At 55.2% G+C, this 22,568-nt stretch overlaps 1 protein-coding gene across 2 annotated transcripts; it reads left to right on the forward strand.

Annotated features, from left to right (window-relative positions):
• The first annotated feature begins 644 nt into the window (after positions 1-644).
• On the forward strand, positions 645-22,336 carry LOC119103197 (acid ceramidase). 2 transcript variants are annotated; one of them, XM_037226645.1, is made up of 11 exons: positions 645-725; positions 3,647-3,747; positions 4,181-4,310; positions 4,944-5,106; positions 8,038-8,158; positions 13,306-13,450; positions 18,400-18,513; positions 19,450-19,554; positions 20,737-20,816; positions 21,490-21,646; positions 21,844-22,336. In XM_037226645.1, the coding sequence occupies exons 3-11, from the start codon at positions 4,227-4,229 to the stop codon at positions 21,934-21,936; spliced, it is 1,062 nt and encodes a 353-aa protein (XP_037082540.1). In that variant the 5' UTR covers positions 645-725; positions 3,647-3,747; positions 4,181-4,226; the 3' UTR covers positions 21,937-22,336. The 2 variants fall into 2 exon arrangements, with proteins under 2 accessions (XP_037082540.1, XP_037082546.1); XM_037226651.1 differs by lacking the exon at positions 645-725 and adding an exon at positions 1,053-1,145.
• Positions 22,337-22,568: the final 232 nt, after the last annotated feature.

The raw sequence follows: 22,568 nt of genomic DNA on the forward strand, positions 1-22,568 counted from the left end.
GTCCGAAACTGACTGCAATAATTAGCTGTAGCGAATTCCTTCGCTGAGCTACTGTGACCAGGGGTGTACTGAAACATGGCTACAAGAGACATAAGCCTTTGAGTCTGTATTTGCACGCGTTGCGCAGAATATCGCCTTTTGGCGACGCTCCATGTCAACTGGTGGCGAAATTCCGATTTCAATCCGATCCGAACCTTCTGAATACGTCTATGTTGCTACTTGCAATTATCACGGTCGCGTATGACTGATGGTGGAAAAGCTGTCATATTGCCACGGTTATTGCACACGCGAGGCACTTTGTACATTGCAGTGTGCGCACGTCCCAACAGTGGCCACAGTTGGTATGGTAGACTGTTCACGGTCGCCGTCATGGGATAGGCCTGGTGTTCAAAGTACGCACACACTGGGTGCACTTAAAACTGGCTCCTGCTGAAGACTGAGCACACTCGCCTCTGGCATCCCTGCGTCGCGCTGGTGCTCGCCACGCGCACAGACTGCGTACGCGTGCGTCAGGCTCCCTGGTCACGTGACCGGGAGACTCATCTCGGTGTGATTCTCGACACCCTCCGGCGTCTGCCCCGGTTCGAATAAACAGAGCGGCGCTGGTCACGGGATGTGCGGCGTCCGGCTGATTCAGCCCGTCACGGCGCGGCGGACGGAGCGGGCGGCAGTGCTCCGCCGGCGGCGCTCGGGAAAGGGGCCCCGCGGAGAGCCTGCTTACGAAGGTGAGTACGGCGTCAGTGCTGCGCCAGCGGCGCTCGGGAAAGGGACTCTGTCGATAACCTGCTTACGAAGGTGAGTTCGGCGCCAGTGCTGCGCCAGCGACGCTTGGGGGAGGAAGTCTGCGGACAGCCTGCCTGCCAGGGGAATTCGGCGCCAGTGCTCCGCCAGCGGCGCTCGGGAGAGGAAGTCTGCGGAGAGCCTGCTTACGAAGGTGAGTTCGGCGCCAGTGCTCCGCCAGCGGCGCTTGGGGGAGGGAAGTCTGCGGAGAGCCTGCTTACGAAGGTGAGTTCGGCGCCAGTGCTCCGCCAGCGGCGCTCGGGAGAGGAAGTCTGCGGAGAGCCTGCTTACGAAGGTGAGTTCGGCGCCAGTGCTCCGCCAGCGGCGCTCGGGAGAGGAAGTCTGCGGAGAGCCTGCTTACGAAGGTGAGTTCGGCGCCAGTGCTGCGCCAGCGGCGCTTGGGGGAGGAAGTCTGCGGACAGCCTGCCTGCGAGGGGGAGTTTGGCGCCAGTGCTCCACAAGCGGCACTCGGGAGAAGGACTCTGCGAATAGCCTGCTTGCGAGGTTGAATTCGGTGCCAGTGTACGTGACAGACGCCGCTACACTACCCACACTTCCGCGCGCGATGAGCTCTATAGTCAGGCATGGGTATAAGTCAAGCAGTCTGAGTCCAAGCTCGTATCTGAGCCCATTTGGAATTAAAATCCGAATCCCTTGTCCAGGCTTCTCAGATCACGACCCCCACGACCCCCTGAATACAGGTCCTTGAATAATGAGCCAAGTTCGAGCTCTTGAGGGCTGACATGGAGTCCGATCCTGTGTCCACGTTTGTGTTTCGAGTCTTGTGTCCGATAACATCACAGAGGGCGACGGAGCGGGACAAGATACATTTTGGTTATAAAATATTGTCTTGCAATCCAAACAAAGCAGATGCGAGGTGAATTTTTGCATCAGATTTCCGGGAGTAGATAGAGGCTGTGCGTGAAAAATGTCACCAGGGTTGACTTAGATGTAGTCTGACTTGACTTGAATTTAACGATGACATCCTCACAGCTTGTCTTGTGAGCTTGGGTTCACCGACAACCTTTATAAATCGGTAATCATGGGTACTGAAGCGGATACACCCTGTTCCAGACTGGGTCAGTTTAACGAAACCTAACTGGACTCAAGCGAGGCCGGTCTATGCAAACCTTAGTTCTCCCAGCCCAGCATGCCCTTCATGTGCCTAACGGCCGTTAACATCCTGTGTTTTGCGACTAAAATGCACCCCTCCAACCATTTTTTTAAACTCGTCATGTCTAGTCTGAGGCCCAGGTTTCTAGAATCTTTGCGCCCAAGTCACAGTCCTGACATTTTGAGTCCGGTTCTGATTCCTGGTGCTTTGAGTCGGAGTCCAGGATTAGGCCTCCCAAAGCTCGGCAAGACTCAGACCTATGCCCAAGAACACGAACGACACTGATCATTCTGCAGGGTTGACTTATAAAGCTCAATTATTTTTGTTATGTTATCAATCGGTGTCATCAGGAAATAAGTGTTCACAAGTGTAGCATTTTAGAAGCAGACAATTTTAAGCATTCTATCATAACATAGAAGTGTTTGTATTTTTTCACCATTAGCAACTCCATTAACTACTCGTAACCATTGCGAATCAATTTCTTGTTTTGTTTATATTCTTTCACATCGTTAGCTGGTTGCGCCTCTGTTGGCAGAGAGTGGCGCGCGTTGGCAACTTTGAGTTTCTCGTCCCGCTGTTAATCCTCTCCCCCGCGGCTGCACTGGGAAGACCAGCTGGACACCCACTTATAGATAATTGCGCACACTAAAAAGTCCGAAATGCTGAAATATTGCAACCTTTTGCACCTTGTCTTCAGCTGTGGCGAACTTGACTAGAACGTTGTCAATGAACCGTGATGTGGTGTTGACCTCCTGTTCTACAGCCCCGTTCGAGGGCAATTTTTTAAGATTTTTTTAAATTAATGACCTCTGAAAGCCAGCCTTTCCACACATTTACTTGAAGCTGGTTTTCGGAACAACGTAAATGTTGAAAATATCAACATTTGCGTGTTGTTTTTTTCCATAGATATTCCACGTTCGTTTGGCACAACTTACTTTACTTTAATTTGAATGTTCGTTAGTCGCATTCAGAGCTGTTCCTAGACGTCGAAATGCATTCTGTGACTGGGTGTTGGCCGACATAGTGATAAATGCGCACTCTCTGCCAGGGCGCGTTCGTCGCAGAGTGTGCGTTAGAGTCCTCCACGCTCTCTGCCGGGGCGCGCTCATCGCAGGGTGTGTATTAGCGAGCTTCACGCTCTCTGCCAGGGCGTGGTCGTCGTGGGGTGTGCGTTAGAGTCCTTCACGGGCAGGCTATCCTTTACCTCGTCCGCCCGCTACCCATGGGGCGTGCCCGTGTCCGCCTGTAACCCATTCCAAATTAGTTGCGCCCAGTTGTACCACGTTGCCTACCCGGTTGCATTTGTCTAGCACTGTAGTTCTAAATTGAAGGAAGGTTGCAGGAAAGTGTACACCCAAACTCTCTCATTTACATTGGTAATGGAAAAAGTTTGTTAATGGAACTATTAATGTTTCTGCCACATTAGAAAGCATTTCTTGAAGCATCTATCCGAAAATGCGCAAGCGTCTAAGCCTTACCTGCACTGCAACCCATGATTTTGCCAACTATGTACTCGACCCAACCCACTCCCCATACATATGGATACCCATAGGCTTATCCAACCCGCAAAGTCTTCCTGTTAACGTCCGACATGTTGCCTGCTGCCAAGCGCGCGTTGAGTGTGGGCCATCCCCGCCAGGGTGGGCAACGGCGGACCATCCTGGCGAGGCTGGCCCGCATGCCGGCCAGCCGCGGCTGGACCGGTGTCAGCTGTCCAGCTAACCTCTGACTCTGTGTGATGCCTGCGTCCAGCGATGCTGCTGTGGGTGTTGCTGTGCTGTGGGCTTGCCACGGCGGCTGGACGCCGGGTTCAGCAGGTAGACCGTCTGACCAATCAGCTCTCAAGCACGCTGGTGAGTCTGGCCAATCAGCCTAGTGGTTAGTCAGACCAATCATGGCCCAGTGCTGGGTATGTCGGGCCAACTATGCCCCCACCCCATCCCCACCCCACCCCAGTCGTAAGCCCATCACACAAGCCAGCTCTCTCAGCAAGAGGCGAGTGCGGCTAATGAGCTATTTAATGCAGGAGCCCGTCACATCAACCAGCCTTCCTCTACATTGTGCTGAGTTTGTAGGAAATATCCCTCCTCATGCATGTACTCTGTTCGAGCAATTACGGTGATTATGAGACTGATAATATTGTTGCTGTTGACGACAATAATAACAGCTATACTCGGTTGACGTTTTCCTCTCCGGAGGAGCACGACTGCGAGGACGGGACGTACCCAACGCCGGCGAAGCATGCCATACCCAACTACATCATCATAGACGTCGATCTCCTCTCAGGAGGAGCAGGACTGCGAAGACGGGACGTACCCACCACCGGCGAAGCATGCCGTGCCCAACTACATCATCAACCTGGACCTGCCGCCCGAAGTACCGCTACTGCAAACTTATGGAGGATATGGGACCGGCGGTATGTGGATGAGTACTATTTAGATGTTTGTGAAGAGTACGTAAGTTGTGGCTGGGGAACGGTAGTCCCTTCACCTAGCGCGATTGCCACGGTATGAGGAGCCAGCTTTTTATGGTTTATCTTAACCTGTATCCCAAGGGTTAAACCACCGGATCACTTTGAAAACAAAACATGATCTTACAGCACTCATTGCTCTTTTTGCTGAGCGGATTACTATCGTGTGTGAGGCTAGGTCCCATGACCGCCATCATCTTCGTCATTAGCCTCTGCCGTGGTCGTGTAAACATGCTGCATTCGTTCTCCAGTGGCGGTTAGTGCCAGCGTAGAACATGCACTCCGTGTGTACAAATCAATATGGAAAGGTCAGCCAGCAAATGGCTGGGAAAGGCAGACCTGGTACATGCCAGCGGTGTCGGAGCACTGTACGGCACGCGAATTACCCCATTAAAGCCCTGTTTACCAAGAAAGCTGCACGTGAAATGATCCTGTGAAATCTCATGGCTACTTGGGGCGGCGTGTTCAGGCCCAGGCGCACGCGACAGACTGTGGTCCGTGGTCCAGGCGGCCCCAGCGCGTAAGCCGACCTGGAGCGAGGGCGTCCGTACGGTGACCTTCCCGCTCCTGCGTGCGTAGGCCAGCAACCTGCTGGAGATCGTGCGGCGCGAGGCGGCCACACTGTTCGGCGACGGGCTGTTCCGCGCCGTGGAGCGCGCCTCCGAGCTGCTGGGCCGCCGCCTGCCCTACCCGTTCCACGACGAGATCCGCGGCATCGCCATGGCCGCCAGCATGTCCGAGGGTAGGTGGCCGGGGACCGAGGGAAGGTGGGTAGAGACCGGGGGTAGGTGGCCGGGGACCGAGGGTAGGTGGGTAGGGACCGAGGGTAGGTGGCCGGGGACCGAGGGTAGGTGGCCGGGGACCGAGGGTAGGTGGCCGGGGACCGAGGGTAGGTGGCCGGGGACCGAGGGTAGGTGGCCGGGGACCGAGGGTAGGTGGCCGGGGACCGAGGGACGGTGGTTAGAGACCGGGGGTAGGTGGCCGGTGGCCGAGGGTGGTGGGTAGGGACCGGGGTAGGTGGCCGGGGACCGAGGGACGTGGGTTAGAGACCGAGGGTAGGTGGCCGGGGACCGAGGACGGTGGTTAGAGACCGAGGGTAGGTGGCCGGGGACCGAGGGACGTGGGTAGGGACCGGGGATAGGTGGTCGGGACCGAGGGTAGGTGGCCGGGGACCGAGGGACGTGGTTAGAGACCGGGGTAGGTGGCCGGTGGCCGAGGGTGGGTAGGGACCGGGAGTAGGTGGCCGGGGACCGAGGGACAGTGGTTAGAGACCGAGGGTAGGTGGCCGGGGACCGAGGGACGGTGGTTAGAGACCGAGGGTAGGTGGCCGGGGACCGAGGGACGGTGGTTAGAGACCGAGGGTAGGTGGCCGGGGACCGAGGGACAGTGGGTAGGGACCGGGATAGGTGGCCGGGGACCGAGGGACAGTGGTTAGAGACCGAGGGTAGGTGGCCGGGGACCGAGGGACGGTAGTTAGAGACCGAGGGTAGGTGGCCGGGGACCGAGGGACAATGGTTAGAGACTGAGGGTAGGTGGCCGGGGACCGAGGGACGGTGGTTTAGAGACCGAGGGTAGGTGGCCGGGGACCGAAGGACAGTGGGTAGGGACCGGGGATAGGTGGCCGGGGACCGAGGGACAGTGGGTAGGGACCGGATAGGTGGTCGGTGGCCGAAGGTGGGTGGCTGGTGACCGAGGGTAGGTGGCGGGGACCGAGGGACAGTGGTTAGAGACCGAGGGTAGGTGGCCGGGGACCGAGGGACGGTGGTTAGAGACCGAGGGTAGGTGGCCGGGGACCGAGGGACGGTGGGTAGGGACCGGGGATAGGTGGTCGGGAACCGAGGGTAGGGGCCGGGGACCGAGGGACGGTGTTAGAGACCGAGGGTAGGTGGCCGGGGACCGAGGGACAAGTGGTTGAGACCGAGGGTAGGTGGCCGGGGACCGAGGGACGGTGGTTAGAGACCGAGGGTAGGTGGCCGGGGACCGAAGGACAGTGGGTAGGACGGGGATAGGTGGCCGGGGACCGAGGGACAGTGGGGTGGACCGGGGAGGTGGTGGTCGGTGGCCGAAGGTGGGTGGTGGTGACCGAGGGTAGGTGGCCGGGGACCGAGGGACGGTGGTTAGGACCGAGGGAGGGGCCGGGGACCGGGAGTAGGTGGCCGGGGACCGAGGGACAGTGGGTAGGGACCGGGGATAGGTGGTCGGTGGCCGAGGGTGGGTGGCTGGTGACCGAGGGTAGGTGGCCGGGGACCGAGGGACGGTGGTTAGGGACCGGGGATAGGTGGTCGGTGGCCGAGGGTGGGTGGCCGGGGACCAAGGGAAGGTGGTTAGGGACCGGGGCCGAGGATGGGTGGCCGGGAACCGAGGGTAGGTGGTTGGGGACCGAGGAAGGGTGGTCGGGAACCGAGGGTAGGTGGCCGGGGACCGAGGGAAGGTGGTTAGGGACCGGGAGTAGGTGGCCGGTGGCCGAGATTGGTTGGCTGGTGACCGAGAGTGGGTGGCTGGTGACAAAGGGTAGGTGTCCAGGGACCGGGGAGGCTGGTGCGAGTCACAGTGGGGCTACGGTATCCATCGCAGAATATGCTGCACTGTCACGAATCTGGGTAGCTGTTACAAGGTGCCAAGATCTGTGGTGCGCCGCTGTGGCACGGTGAAGGAATCTGTCATGCGACCCCGTGACCATGCTTGTGGTAAATCGCGTGAAGCCTCCCGAGAATCTGACTGGTCACGTGATCCCGTCGCTGGGCACCCGCAGCTCCCACCACCGGTTACGATGGTCACGGCATGGGTCTCACTTTCACGAGGCTTGGGTCACGTGTCTCCGGCACTGGTCCCACGCTCCCGGGACGGGCCCACGTTCCCGGCGCTGGTCCCAGGTTTCCGGGATAGGTCCCACGTCCCGAGATGGACCACACACTGTCGGCATTGAACGGTGCGTCGATGGCAAGCCTTCGGCGCCAACGCTGGTTCACAGCACAGCAGGTCCATCTAAACACCAGCTACCTCTTCTGGCCGTAGTTTACAGCGACCGTGAGTCGCACTGCACTGTTACATAACGTCCCGTGTGGCCACGCTGCAGTGCATGTCATGCAGGGAAGCCGAAGCAAACCCCGCGTTTGCAAACAAGTTGTGAGCGTAAAACATGCTCGTGGCTGCTCGTGAGGCACTGTACATGGCCTGCGCTTCCACCTCTCGCCATATTACTTATGCTATGCTACTCATTATATACGCGTAGCACGGGTATGTACTCATCTGTGTGCTCCTTGTCTCGGCGGGTTTGCATGTTTTCACCATTACAGGATAAACAGACAACCCGAGCAGATGCGGTCTAGTAAAGCCAGGAGCCCTGTGGCCGATGTCGAGGACCGTGAACGTATGAATCAATTCCGAGTTTTACTACGGATTTACAGCGCGGGCATCACTCAGGGTGGAAAGTATTTGCTTTCGCCGTTAACGCTGTGGGCTCCCTAAAAAATCTGCATGATTTCATACTCAGTTACCTACGCATCTCTACAGAGCACTTCGTCACGTTTAGAACCTACTTGAAGACGTACAAAAGTGCCAAATGACTGTCTTCAAACCAGACCACGCGGTCGCCACGCAGGCGGCCTCCTGATCCCACAGCCGGCCCGTGTGCGCGGCTGGCTGATCTGCGACTCAGCGGCATCTTCGGCAGGTGACGTCACACTGATGAACATCTTCTACGAGGTGTTCACTGTTTGCACTTCCATCGTGGCTGAGGGCACGGACGGCACGCTCTACCACGGCCGCAACCTGGACTTCGGCCTGTTCATGGGGTGAGCCGGCGCCCGGGCGGCGCATCCGTCTGGTACAGTGGGCGCCGCTCGCGCCCGCCAGGGTGTCCTGTGCAGCGGCAGTCATCAGTCACCGAACGCGACGGTGGCGTGGAATTAGTCTGCGGCGTGCATGTAACCTGGCCATTCTGGTGGGCCTCGGGATCGACGCAGCAAATTTACCACACCTCATTTGCATGAGGGAAGGCCCACAACACCGACAAACTATTTAAAACTGTGGGAAGAACGTAGTCCTTACCAATCAATAGACCACACTCTTAAGCAAAACCCGGGATGAATGAAGAACTAATAGCAATATTTGGGTCTTAGCACCACAGTACAGAACATCATCTACATGGCGTGTATTAGCTCAGCTGGAATCGGTCCGAGCATGAGGTGGAATTTGTCGATGCGGTTCTCGGCTGAGCATGTACATGGCCGCTAACCGCTGATACGGCAGCCAAACACGCTAACACCCATGCCAAGGCTGCTCAACTGACCGCTATGACGGGCACTATTTCAACAAAAAAGAAAGGGTGTTGAGTGATGTCCCTAGTCGGCTCAGTCAAAAACGTTCGATCTTCTTGTTTACAACCTGCGTTTCTGCGTTTGGCATCTGCTTCTGTGTTAATTACGCGAGAAGCAAAACATCTAGCTTTTTTATTTCAACTTATACTGGGCAGTAGGATAGAGCAAATGCGACGTTGTCATGGGCACACGATTAATACCATTCCCCTTTTCTGATGTAATCGAAGATCTCTGATCGTTTCTCGGCTCCTGGTGTGTGCACAAAAAAACCGCCACGAGTGATTCTTCCTCCTGTCATCGAGGCAGCATGCCATCGCCCCATGACAACGATGGAGAATAAAATTGTTTTCATATCGTTTTTTTCTCTCAAATAGAGTAGCCGGTCTTGCAAACAATAACCCAGACCTTCTTAGCCTAAACCGATTGCTACCAGGCCATCCGCTGGGAATGGCTCGCTGAGAATCGAGGGTTCCTCAGTCAGCATTCTGAATTGAGCGATTCAGTCTACCGGGCGTGACATGTTGGCGACAGGAAGCCGCACGATATGTGCCGTCCGCGGCGGCGGAAACGACGCGCTAGATAGGCCACGTCCGTCCCACTCGACGCCGGGCACGCGCCGGCTGTGGGACCGCGGCGGGAAAGACGCCGTCAGATAGCTCCGACGCGGCGCCGGACATTCGCCGGCTGTGAGGTCACAGTAGGAAAGACGCCGCCAGATAACGACAGTTCTAGTGCGCAGTTCCAGCTACCGCTTGCCAGGTGTAGAAGTGCAGTCGCCGAAATGTAGTCGAGTTCATACTTCCGCCTGATCTGTAAACCGCTTAACGGCTGTGTATTACACAGGTCAGTGGCACTATCTGGGCCGATCGATCTGAGGGGTTATTGGCAGTGTACATTTAGATGAAATAAGCGCAATACCCTCAGGTTCTCTCAATGAGTGGAACTTTATTGTTCAGTAGGAGGTTCTACACGTCTTATGTTTCGGAGTTTTACCACGGCTTTGACGGGCTTTGTACAGACAAAATTAGCTTAATTTTCTGATCGCCCATTTCGAATTGTCCAGGTCACTCATTGATTAGTTCGAATTTCCTCCTATCTCGGGCCTCACACCCAGGAAATAACGCATTTAGTGATTTTGTTATGTCCTCGCCTTTCGCGCGGCATCTGCATGGGACCACACGCGCCCGAGTAATTTTATTGAACAAATCCCGCGCAACCCTGGCTACCGTGTTCTTCGTTATGGTTCAAGCGCATTTGGACACGTAGACCCGTTCTTTAAGAACCGGTCCACGTATACATGCTGCACATTTGCACATCCGTGCAAACGCTGTCAGGCGTAGCAACTGTCATGCTCTAGATCGCGACAATTAAATTCATCATCGCACCCCATGGACCTTACAATCGTTGTAGCCCGCGGCTTGTCCACAGATCCTTGCCTCCGTTGTAGCCCGCGGCTTGTGCATGGATCCTTGCTTCCGTTGTAGCCCGCGGCTTGTCCACAGATCCTTGCTTCCGTTGTAGCTCGCGGCTTGTGCATAGATCCCGCCTCCGTTGTAGCCCGCGGCTTGTCCACAGATCCTTGCTTCCGTTGTAGCCCGCGGCTTGTCCACAGATCCTTGCTTCCGTTGTAGCCCGCGGCTTGTCCACAGATCTTTGCTTCCGTTGTAGCCCGCGGCTTGTGCATAGATCCCGCCTCCGTTGTAGCCCGCGGCTTGTGCACAGATCCCCGCCTCCGTTGTAGCCCGCGGCTTGTCCACAGATCCTTGCTTCCGTTGTAGCCCGCGGCTTGTCCACAGATCCTTGCTTCCTTAAGCCTCCGTTGTAGCCCGCGGCTTGTGCACTGATCCCCGCCTCCGTTGTAGCCCGCGGCTTGTGCACAGATCCCCGCCTCCGTTGTAGCCCGCGGCTTATGCACAGATCCCCGCCTCCGTTGTAGCCCGCGGCTTGTGCATAGATAACCGCCTCCGTTGTAGCCCGTGGCTTGTGCACAGATCCCCGCCTCCGTTGTAGCCCGCGGCTTGTGCACAGATCCCCGCCTCCGTTGTAGCCCGCGGCTTGTGCACAGATGCTCGCCTCCGCTGTAGCCCGCGGCTTGTGCACGGATCCCCACCTCCGTTGCACTTTAGGCCGCTGGCGTCCGTTTGTTAATTTTGAAAACGATTGTACGGACGCCATTTTGTTATGCCGTCGCTCCCAAAACCTTCAACAAGCGAGGAGCGCATACTCAATTTTTGGTTATGTTTTATCCATGGAGTTATACTATGGGGTGTTCCACTTTGGTATCGGGTTCTGAAACAGTCATCTTGGAGATCATCCGGTGCAGTTCACAGTCCTGCTCTTCTTAAGAACTAAACCCCTCTAGTGTTCGAGCTAATCGCCCATGAAGATGTACAGGCTATTCGTGCAGGCTACTCGAAGGCACCCAAGCATCATCATGTCAAAATAACGGCATTGAAATCCTGCCATTTTATTGGCCATGCGGTGATCAAGGTCAAAAACATACAATTGTCGCTTTCTTCATACCTGGCGTTCGTGAGTACAACTTCCAGATATAAGGGCCGTCAATGTGCTCTCAGCCAGTATCGTGCAGGGTACAATGACACAATCAAACAATAACGTATTGAGGAGTATATTTACTAAATGGATGAATGATGTTGGGTCGATCAGTTTTTCCACTTAAAAGTATACTTTAGCTATACGTGAGCTTATTTCATCATATCTGATGTTTGCTTCAATATTTTCCAATGTGAAACATCCCCTTTGAATAAGCAAATAACCATCACAAGTTGCAACCCTATTGTAACGCAAAAAGAGCGTAAGCATTCCCGCCATGCACAGTTGATCAACAACTAACAGATTGATGAATCTCTCAACAGATAATGAAAGCAAAGACAGTGCACGCGGCAAAACACGAGTTTCAATCCATCGAGGAAGCTATCAGCTCAGCATCATCCGTGGTCTCATGCCAGTACTTTCTAACGTCGCCTCCTCCTCTGTGTTATCGAGCGCTGTCGCTATTTTACCCCCGAATGTACCGGACAGGCACTGTCCTCCTCGCGACCCCCATATTGCTTGACGCCCGCCAGCAAATGTTCGCCTGCGTGTTACTGTGGGTGCTCCCAGAGGCATCAGCTCGAACCATGCATTCATGGGTCTCAGCTGGGTAGCCCAGTTGGGTCTCATGTGGGTTCCAGTTTGGCTCCATGTGGGCCCAGGTGGGCGGCCCATGTGGGACCCAGTTGGTTGCTCATGACATGCCTACATGGGACCGAAATTGGCCTTAACTCGGCAGCCCAGATGAGCCCCATGTGGATTCCAGTCTGGCCCCATATGGGCCCCAGGTGGGCTGCCCATATGGGACCCGGGTGGTTTCCCATGACATGCCCACATGGGACCCAAGCAGACAGCCCTGATGGACCCCATATGACTGCCCATATTGAACCCACATGGGTCCCAGCTGGACATGGCGACTGGCAACAGAAGGGCCTGGCCAGTTACGAACTCCAGGACCAAACATGGGATCTTCAGGGCCCCTGAATCTAATTCCTTTTGGTGGTTATTCATGTCGTTCCACCCGTGACCGAAGGCTTTAGTCCCGATATCTGGTCGGTTTACTATACCAGATTTGAACCGGCACCAATGGTGATGACTCAGCCTTCTGGCGATAAACTGGCGGATTGGCCTGTTACTTCAGTTAGTGACCAGGGTGTGTATTTTAACGATGAAATTGGCCATTCTGGTTGTCCAGTTAATTTCGCTCCATTGCGAGCGTCCCATTCGTGGCGAGTGCTCGAGCCCGTCTGTCTCAAATGGCACGACGCTTTAAAACGTTGCGTAGCAAACTGATTACGTTTGTCGCAAGATGCCATGGCCACCCACAATTTTCACTAGTAATATGCTTTGTTGTTTGGTATTTTACACTGCTAAGTATGCGAAGTAAATGTTGGCTGAACAATCTGTGAAGAGTATTGATCTGAGGGGCGTTCAAAAAACACTGTGTCACTACTGATCTGTGACGTCAGCACCGATAAAGGATAGTTTGACGTACATTTCTATTACCTGCTAAACATCATTCTGATTTAAGGTATTATGTTTGGCAGCATCTTATTGCTTAACTTGCTGATGCAGCAAAACGCCAACGTTTCAACATGTGTTCTACATATGTTCACGCTGCATAAGTTCACGAGTACCGACCAATACTAAGCCTTGAGTTTCGTCTAGCTGGTATAGCCAGTTGTAATGCGGTCTGGTCTGTTGAAATTTGTTTGCAGTTTCGCAATATTGCCCCAATTGGTTTGCAAAAGTGTTAATTTTTCTCACCCATCATATCCGGTAAATCAGAAGCTTTTTCATCTCTGTTGCGCCACATCAGGCTCTTGTCTGCCTTCGTGCGTGTTCAGATTCCATTCTAGAAGGCAACGAATCATCTTTGGTGCACTTGGCTGTTTTTAAATTATTGCCGTCAAAACAGATCTGTGGCCTAGACACATTTTGTTCGAATGAAAGAATGGTAGCTGCTAAGTCTGGCTGAGTTTGTCACACGCCTTGTTTCGTTCTCCGCAGAGCGATGCCGTGAGCTGAGCGTCCGTGTGTTGACCTGCCCCTCTCCCGTTTGTGCGCAGCTGGGACCGCACCAATCACACCTGGGTGGTGGCCGAGGCCCTGCGGCCGATGACCGTGACGCTCGAGTACACCAGGAACAACCGCACCCTCTTCCGCACGGCCGGCTTCGCAGGCATGGTGGGCGTGCTCACTGGAGTACGACCGGTACGTGCGCGCTAGAGGTGTTAACTTAAGTGCGGTGGTGCTCCCACAATGGCGGTATTGACTGGGCTACGCCAACACGCCCGTTAAAGTGGTATAAACTGGAACACGATTGGCACATCTGTACCACGGGACCGGGGTGCGGCCGGCACGTCTGTGACGGGGTGTTGGCTGCGGTGCGGCCGGTACGTCCGTGACTGGGTTGTTGGCTGGGGTGCAGCCGGCACGTCTGTGTTGGCCGGGGTGCGGCAGGCACGTCTGTGACGGGGTGTTGGCCGGGGTGCGGCAGGCACGTCTGTGACGGGGTGTTGGCCGGGGTGCGGCCGACACGTCTGTGACGGGGTGTTGGCCGGGGTGTGGCTGGCGCGTCTGTGACTGGGTGTCGATTGGGGTGCGGCCGGCACGTCTGTGACTGGGGTGTTGACCAAATGTGTTTAGCACGTCCGTGTCAGGGGTACTTAATTGATGTTTTGTACTTTTATGTTGTTCATATACGTCGCTACTGCTCCCTTCCCGGCAGCTCAGTGGGTTTGGGTGGCCGCCTTTGAAATTGCCCGCCAATGAAGGGGTGGGTTTGAGTCGCTTCAGGCGCGTGCCATTTATCCCTGGCTGGACTGGTCTGTGACCGGTGACAGCGGCCGCACGTGCAGCTGAGGTCAGAGGGGACTACGGACCGCACCGAGCGATGCGGCACGTCAGTTTTCGCCGCAATGACGTGCTGTAGACCTAGAATTTCACGGTCGGATAGTGGGGCCTGAGCTCACGGAATATGCACTGCTTAGCGTGGGTGCTGATCCCAGAAATTCTTGTAACAAAAATTGTCGGGATGAATCTCTGAACAAAAAAGAAAGCAAAAACAACGACAACGACAACACACGATTCTGAAAGATTGCCAACTAGGTACAGTATTCCGTTTCAATTAAGTCGGATTGGTAGAAGAGTCATGGCATGCAGGAGCGGTAACCCCACTTTAATAGCAGTCCATCAGCATCGCCAACACAATCCCCACGTCAGTCACCCACCTGAAAACACGTCGAAGCTCAGGGTCTCCGAAGGTTCCAGTGAGAAAGGGGAAAGACGGGTGCAGGATGCTCGCAGGCTGACGCTGTGGCGAAAACAGACAGGGACCCCGGGGCCGTGGCCTTCCCTCCCTAGGGCCCCAAGGTGCCCATAGGCTCCGAAGAGACCCATAGCGGGCCGAACGGGCGCAGTTTTTAAGCACAAAATGCGTAAAAATGGGCGTCTTTGGGTCCTCGGGCGTCGAAGAACAAGCGGTAGTAGAGGGCCCAAGAGGAGACAAAAATAATTATTCGCTGATTGAGAGGGTCGGTACTGGGGAAATTTTAAGGCTCGTTATGTTGTCCAGAGGCCCTGAGCTGTTGCGTGATGCACTATATTATCACTTTTGGGTTCAGTTCAACCTCTTGAGAGCCTACCATGCTGCCCTCAATTTTTTGCATGTGCTCGGAGTATCCTACGTTGTTGCCGGGCCCCACGTTGTTGTCAGTATCTGCTGGTATGCCGAAGCACTCTGGACAATGAGGTGCTCTCCACAGATTCTTCCCATTCGCACGAAAGGCTCTATATGTCTATATACTATAGCACGGGGACCCCATATGCTAACCTGGCGGGGTACTCTCCGTTGCTTAAGGCCCTTCACATTCGTCTTGCGTTCTTTCCACCTGCTCGGAGGACCTTGCGCTGTTGCTGGGGCCCCATATAAGTTAACGCACCGAGGCACTTGATGCTCAGGAATCCTCTACATTGATCTGGGGCTCTTTCCTTTTCATCTCATTTGCGAAGGGCGTGTCACTCTTGTCTGGGTCCGTTATTTTTACCTGCCCGGGTGCTCTTGATCAGATCAGGCTCAAGGCACACACAAGACACAAGGCACCTTTTCGATCACGACACTCTTTGCCCGGAGAGCTCTGCGCCCTGGCCGTGGCCCTCTGTGTTAACCTGTAGGGGCACCCCCAGTCGTTCAGGGGCCCACCACATTGGCCTTGGCGCCCTTCTCGCTTGCTGTGAAGACCTTACACTGATGACGGGAGCTACTTTGTTGGCCTGTCGCGGCAATCTCGATCGTTCAGGTACCGTATCTGTTTGTGTTGGGTTTTCCATTTCATCGGGGTGGTATGGTGCCGATGTGGCCCGAATGTTAATCAGCCGGGGCACTCGATCGCTCCAGGGCCCTCCACCTTGCTCGAAGGCTCTTCCCATGAAGTCAGACGGGCCACACTCTGTTCCCGAAACCCCCACATGTGCTCTCGAGTGCCAGGGGGTTTCGCCTGCTCTTGTGTACCGGCCTGTTAAATTACTTAATGTGCACATACACGCGTTAATCATACCGTGTGTCATACACATGCACATCATATACATGTACACAAGTTAGGGATCTACACGATAACGGTCTCCCTTGATGCCCCAGCCTTCGAGCAGCGGTCGGATATGCGGCGATGAATTTTGACGCGCAATTGCCGAACATCATCTTTCGCTCTGCCGAAAGCTGCAGTTCCGTTGGCTATTAAACAATTGTGACACTTCTTTTACTTGTGTATCATGTCCTTAATGCATTTTGAATGGTAGGATATTATATTCTCCTCAGCTACAGTCAAAGCAAAAACCCTAAGTTAGTCGCCAGTCATCAGCTAATCACATTGACCAGGCGGGTCGTTGTCGGAAGCCGGCTAGCCGTAGATAACCCGGAAATCAAATGCCGTGCTTTATTTTGGTGGTATTTAACAGCTGACGAAGTCCATTTTGTCGCATCTTCTACGACCTACTTAGCCTCAAAATGACAGGCTCCACCAAGATTCGGAGAAAATGCACGCGCCCCATGCATGGTCATACGTGCCACGTCTAGTTTCTTATGGTTGTGCACGGGAAGATGGGCGCTCATGGAACAGCTAACATACGTAATGCATAATGAGCGTGCGTAATATCTAGATTTGATTACCGGATGCGAGAATCTCTTCTTTTTGGAGGGGTCCACAATGTTGCGTGACCCCCCCCCCCCCCTCTTTGACGGAACCCTAGGCCCGCCACTGGGCTGATGACAAAGGGCAGAAACAAATTAAGTCGTGAAACCTGATTTAATTAAAGCAATGCAATGTGCCAGAACGCGATGGAAAGTGTTATCCGAAAATTTCTGACAATGTTCAAGTGTCAGCTGTAGCTAGTAAGGCGCAGGCGAACCGTTATGCCTTTTCCGATTATTTGTCGTGGAGATCGGACATCAGGGCAGCCCCAGTGCTGTGGATAAAAGGCCTAACAAACATGCATATGTGAAGCTCAAAATGATGCAAGTCACGCGAATCCGCTCAACGTTTCTTAATAACCCCATCTTGCTTCAAACCAATGGGAGAGTTCCGGAAGATCGGGAACATCATGTCGCATTTAGTGGAATTTGATTTGAGTAGACGAGTGCTGGACTAGTAGACCAGCTGGTCTATGTCGGCTTAAAGAATGCAATGTCTTTGCAGGGACTCGGAGTGCGCAGTTTTACATGCTCGGCTTATCATGTTCCGCGCGCTTGTCGTACATTTGGGACGGAATCCCAGCGGTAAAGCGAAATACGAGCACTACGTCTGTGGCGGGGGTATTAAATGGGGTACGGCGGGCTTCGTGGCGGTATGTAACGGAACGTGACCGTGTATCTTGTCACTGGGGTGAGGCCGGCACGCTCGTAATGGGAGCGTTGCCTGCAGTAAGGTTGACGCGCCTGTAATGAGGGCGTTGACTGCAGTGAGGCCGGCACGCCTGTAATGGAAGTGTTGACTGCAGTGAGGCCGGTACGCTCGTAGTGAGAGTGTTGCCTGCAGTGAGGTTGACATACCTGTAGTGATAGCTTTGACTGCAGTGAGGCCGGCGCGCCTGTAATGAGAGTGTGCTGCAGTGAGGTTGACATACCTGTAATGATCTTGACTGCAGTGACCGGCGCCTGTAATGAGAGTTGACTGCAGTGAGGCAAGCGCGCCTGTAATGAAGTGTTGACTGCAGTGAGGCCGCCTGTAATGAAGTTTGACTGCAGTGACACGGTGCGCCTGTAGTGAGAGTGTTGGCTGCAGTGAGACAAGCGCGCATGTAATGAGAGTGTTGACTGCAGTGAGGCAAGCGCGCCTGTAATGCGAGTGTTGACTGCAGTTAGACCGGCGCGCCTGTAATGAGAGTATTGACTGCAGTTAGACCGGCGCGCCTGTAATGAGAGTGTTGACTGCAGTGAAGCCAGTACGCCTGATATCGGGACACTGCCTGGAATGACGCCCGTACGTCTGTAATTTGGGTTTATGACTGAAGTGCGTCCAGTACGTCTGTAACGGGCGACGTTCAGCAGAGCCTGGAGTGGGCAGATGTCACTGGGTGTTGTCTCCTCGTCTGCGAGGAACGGGGCTACGGCTAGGTTTATCGGAATATGACAGTGTCATTGTTCGGGGTCGACAGAAAGCTTATCACTATTGGCAGGACCTGTTCTATTTAAAGGAACTCGCTGTTAGATGTGGCATCAAGCAGACGAGTGGATGACGTGATCTCGGAATGACGTGGCATTTGGTACCGCCCCTGTGAGCGGAGCGGTGACGCGTGGGTCTGGCACGCGATCGATCAGAGGTGCCGGTGGGACCTCGCCGAGTCATTGAGAGCTCGGAGTTCTCACCATTCGTGTTGCAGGGCCTCTTCTCGCTGACCACTGGCGAGAGGTTCCCATCTAACAGCTCTGTTGTCTCACCATGCGTGTTGCAGAGCCTCTTCTCGCTGACCACTGGCGAGAGGTTCCCAGCTAACAGCTCTGTTGTCTCACCATGCGTGTTGCAGGGCCTCTTCTCGCTGACCATTGACGAGAGGTTCCCAGCCAACAGCTCTGTTGTCTCACCATGCGTGTTGCAGGGCCTTTTCTCGCTGACCATTAACGAGAGGTTCCCAGCTAACAGCTCTGTTATCTCACCATCGTGTTGCAGGGCCTCTTCTCGCTGACCATTGACGAGAGGTTCACACTGAAGCCGGGGCTTTGGTACATGCTGCAGTGGGCGTTTGGAGCCAAAGTCCAGTGGAACACCGTCATCACAAGACAGGTGAGCAGGCTCACAGCAGCTGTCTTCGTGCTGGCTTTTTCAGACAAGGAACTAATTTCGGCCAAATTGTGAAATGCGTGGACAGTAGGATAAACCCTATAGTAGGATCCATGCCCATGGAATGTTGCCAGGTCTATTAAAATGGCCCGATACATCACCCGAGAAGCTGTTTTCACTTCTCAACGAGTGCGGTACTCAGTGAATTGGTCCCGGGAACCAAATTTGTAAACGCGAAATGACAGAGAGGCACATGATGACGACATGAAAACGCCCCCGTTGCAAAATTCAACCGAAATTGTAATATACCTGACGATGAAACGCTTGGTGTGTTTCGTTTTGGTCGGTCCTAAGTTTCTTGCATTTCAGCTTTGGTACCAAATTAAGACTGCCTTATAAAAGCAGCATTAAAAAGGGCATATGTGAAGAACTTAGGTTGCCGCCACAAGATTCTGTCGCCGCGGGTGTGGTTTTCCGTCCAGGACAGATGCAGGCTTTGCGCGCTGTGTTCTCGGTGATGAGCACTGGTGCACGCGTTGCAGTTCATGCCAGGCGTGATCTCTGACTGGTGAATGGCATGGTCGTGATCTGTGCTCATTTCGGCGAGATGCTGTCCGTAAGATGCCGCCCAAAAAATCGATTGGTGGCGGATATTTTAAGGCTTTCTACAGGTATGAACGTGACCTGACCCGCTATGGCTTCTGACCTCCACTGATAGACACCCCACGGAGAGCCTGGCTAGATAGTGTTCAGCTCGTTGTATGGTGCAGCGTGCTTGACATTCGGCCTTCATAACTGTTGAACTGCGATGCAGGTGTGCGTGTGCTCGTTCTGGTAAGTTAGTCATCAGTTCATCAGCAATTCAGTAGTGAAGTTAGTGTGGCAAACGCGACTGTCCAGCAAATCACTTCCCCACTCACTTCTACTTTGTTTCCCCAGGTCCTGGAGAACGGCACCGATTATGGTTCTGTGGAAAAGCAGCTGGCCAAGACGGCGCTGATCGCTCCGGTCTACTTCATCCTGGCCGGCAACAAGTCCGGGGAGGTGGGCCTGATGAAGTGCGGGCGTGTTGGGCCGGGCCGTGCGGCCCCTTGCGGGTGTGTGGGACCGGGCCGCCCGCCTCCCCGCGGACGAGTGGGGCCGGGCCGTGCGGCCCCCTGCGGGTGTGTGGGACCGGGCCGCCCGCCTCCCCGCGGACGAGTGGGGCCGGGCCGCGCGGCTCCTGCCGGGCACCTCAAGCGCGGAACCGCCAGCTCCTTGCCGGTCCAACGACGGGATCCTCCGTGAGGTCGCGGGCTCCTCCAACACGGGATCACAGACTCCTTGTTCACGGGGCCGCACACTGTTCGGACGAACACAGGCTTCCCAGCAAACACCATACGCTACAGGCCGCACGCTCCCCAGTGGTCATGACATGCCACAGGTTCCCCAGTGGTTATCGTGCACCACAGTCTCCCCGACACAGGAACATGGTGAAGGGGATAATAATTCTACATTTGGTACGGCTTTGGCTCGAATCCCTGGAATTTGCACGCATGCGCCAGAGCTGGTAGACGGTGTCATACCAGGAAGCTGTATTCTCTGTTGAGAGGCAGACATCTTGAACATTGTTGCCAACAACGCAAGTTTTCTGCTTTGGGTATTCCATTTCGTTGATGATACACTGTGCAACGTCCAGCAGGCCGCGTGTTTTCGCACTGGAAACATTTGCGTTTACACGAACATGGATTTATTCATGGGATCACGGTCGTGTTGGCCCAAACCAGTAATGTTGCGTCGCGTTATTTAATGTATGACAGGTATCGCGCTTGTGTCGTTGGGGCTTTACGACGCACTCAGCTGCGGAGGCTTTATGGTGTCGTCTGCCTCTCACCCCGGTTAGAAGGGCGGTCACCGCGGGGAATCGAACCCGGTACCTCTGGTTTCCCAGACGCGCAGTGGCCAATGCAGACGCGTTAACCACTACACCATCGGCAACACAGGTATCGCGTTATGTCTGTGTCTGTGCGTGTGCGTGTGTGTGTGTGTTGTGCGTGTGCGTGTGCGTGTGGTGTGTGTGTGTGTGTGTGTGTGTGTGTGTGTGTGTGTGTGTGTGTGTGTGTGTGTGTGTGTGTGTGTGTGTGTGTGTGTGTGTGTGTGGTGTGTGTGTGTGTGTCGTGGTCGCCGGCACTGATGGCAGCTCGGCTATCCAAGACCGAACTCCCCAAAACACCAAACGCCTTTCAGGCCTGCGTCATCACCAGGGACCAATACAAGGCGGACATATGGCCCCTGGGCATCGCTTCACTCACCCAGAAGTCTCGGTGGTAAGTTTGTTCTTTCTTGAATCTGGCTCGACGGAAGGTAAGTCCGTCGCTTGTACTTACTCCACTCATCGAATACCCGTACTCGAGTCGCCAGGTGCATTGCCATATAGCACTGTCCAATCGACCATTTAGAAGGCATGTTGTATCAGAACAATCTCAAGATGAGGGAAAATTCTAAAATAAAGCAAAATGCAGGCAAACTAAACGCACTTTCAAACTATTGTAAATGCGACAAAATCTGGGACGGGCGCAAACGACCCCGGCAGTCGACGCGCCCGAAAACTCCAATCATTCATCAATCTCTGTCGAAAGAGCGACGGTGACATTTGAAGCAATAGGGATCTCGATGATGATCAGACCATCAGACCAGACCAGACCATCAGATCAGATCAGATAGGGATTAGACCATCTCGTCCGCGTCAGGTCCATGAGATCACGGTCATTGGGAGCCAGTCGTCGATACATGTTCTCGCATTAGCGCGGACGCAAGGGATGATTTGGCCGGGAGCGTATCCGTGACAATATGAGGGAGAAGCATGTGCGCGGGCTCGTGAAGCATGCAGAGTACAGCGTCCGATGCAGCTCCGCTGTGGTGACCAGGTGTGACGTCCGGCACGGAGCCAGCCGTCGGCCCCCAGCTCCTGGTGACGCGGTACCGGCGCCGCGCCCTCAGGTACCTGCTGCAGACCAACTACGACCACTGGAAGCGGCCGCCGTTCTTCGACAACCGGCGTGGGCCGGGCGTGCGCTGCATGGACCGGCTCGGCCAGGCTGCGCTCAGCCCGGCCCGGCTGTACGATGTGCTCCACTCGAAGCCAGTCAGAAATCGGGTGCGTTTCGCCAGTGCATGGCGACGGAGGATCGGAGGGGCGAGGCGTCAGGGCGCATTGAACGAAGCGTCTCTCGGCTCCATGCCATGATTGTGTTCTGTGGCTGTTTTGTGGGCGCGGTCAGAGCAGCACGCTGGCCAGGTGAGCCCGGCGCCGCCGCGGTGACGCGTGCTGAGGTGGAACGCGCCCTGTTGCAGCTGACGGTGTACACGGCTCTGCTGGAGCCCGCCCGCGGACATCTGGAGGCCTGGCTCCAGTACTGCTCCGACCCGGACTGCGCCATCTGGTGAGGCATCGGCGGCCGGGCCGGCGAGTCTCGGCTCACCTGCCCCGGGCGGGGCAGACGTCCTCCTCCCGGGCGCTGGAGCACAGCGGCACGCCAGGCCGGCGTGGCTCGGCTCGCCTGCCCCGGGCAGGGCAGACGTCCGCCCCCTTCCGGCCGCTGGAGCACGGCGGCACGCCAGGCCGGCGTGGCTCGGCTCGCCTGCCCCGGGCAGGGCAGACGCCCCTGCCCCCTCCCGGGCGCTGGAGCACGGCGGCCCGCTCCCGTAAAGCCGACTGCGCGATCGAGTCGGCGCGCTGACCTCCTGGTCCGATTGATTCCCATTTGAAGTCAGGATACTGGCGGAGCGTACGCGTTTTCTGTGCACCCTTTGTGAATACAAACTATCTATCGTACACGAACGTGTACACCAGCGTCCATCGGCCAGCAACGGCGCAAGCTCACGCGGTTTTTGTCGTGTTGAGCCCAGTACCATAGCCAAATGACATTACATTTATATACGTGACTCCGAGACATGGCTTGAAGCTACCACTCCGCACCCTCATATTCGTACTGTCACTGGATTTTGGACAATGAACGCGAGTCATTTCTGGACCGGACAGCAGTAGCTGCCAGACAACGCCTCTTGCACCGGGCGCG

The sequence above is a fragment of the Pollicipes pollicipes genome, unplaced genomic scaffold (assembly GCF_011947565.3).
Source record: "Pollicipes pollicipes isolate AB1234 unplaced genomic scaffold, Ppol_2.1 Scaffold_2555;HRSCAF=2994_pilon_pilon_pilon, whole genome shotgun sequence".
In the NCBI taxonomy this organism is placed as follows: domain Eukaryota; kingdom Metazoa; phylum Arthropoda; class Thecostraca; order Pollicipedomorpha; family Pollicipedidae; genus Pollicipes; species Pollicipes pollicipes.

What these genes read in the sequence shown, in the direction of transcription:
- LOC119103197 (XM_037226645.1), top strand. Translation starts at nt 4,227, where the DNA reads ATGCCGTGCCCAACTACATCATCAACCTGGACCTGCCGCCCGAAGTAC. An exon ending in GACTTCGGCCTGTTCATGGG is followed by an intron (nt 8,159 to 13,305) that starts GTGAGCCGGCGC and finishes GTTTGTGCGCAG; the next exon opens with CTGGGACCGCACCAATCACA. An exon ending in CTCACCCAGAAGTCTCGGTG is followed by an intron (nt 20,817 to 21,489) that starts GTAAGTTTGTTC and finishes CCGCGCCCTCAG; the next exon opens with GTACCTGCTGCAGACCAACT.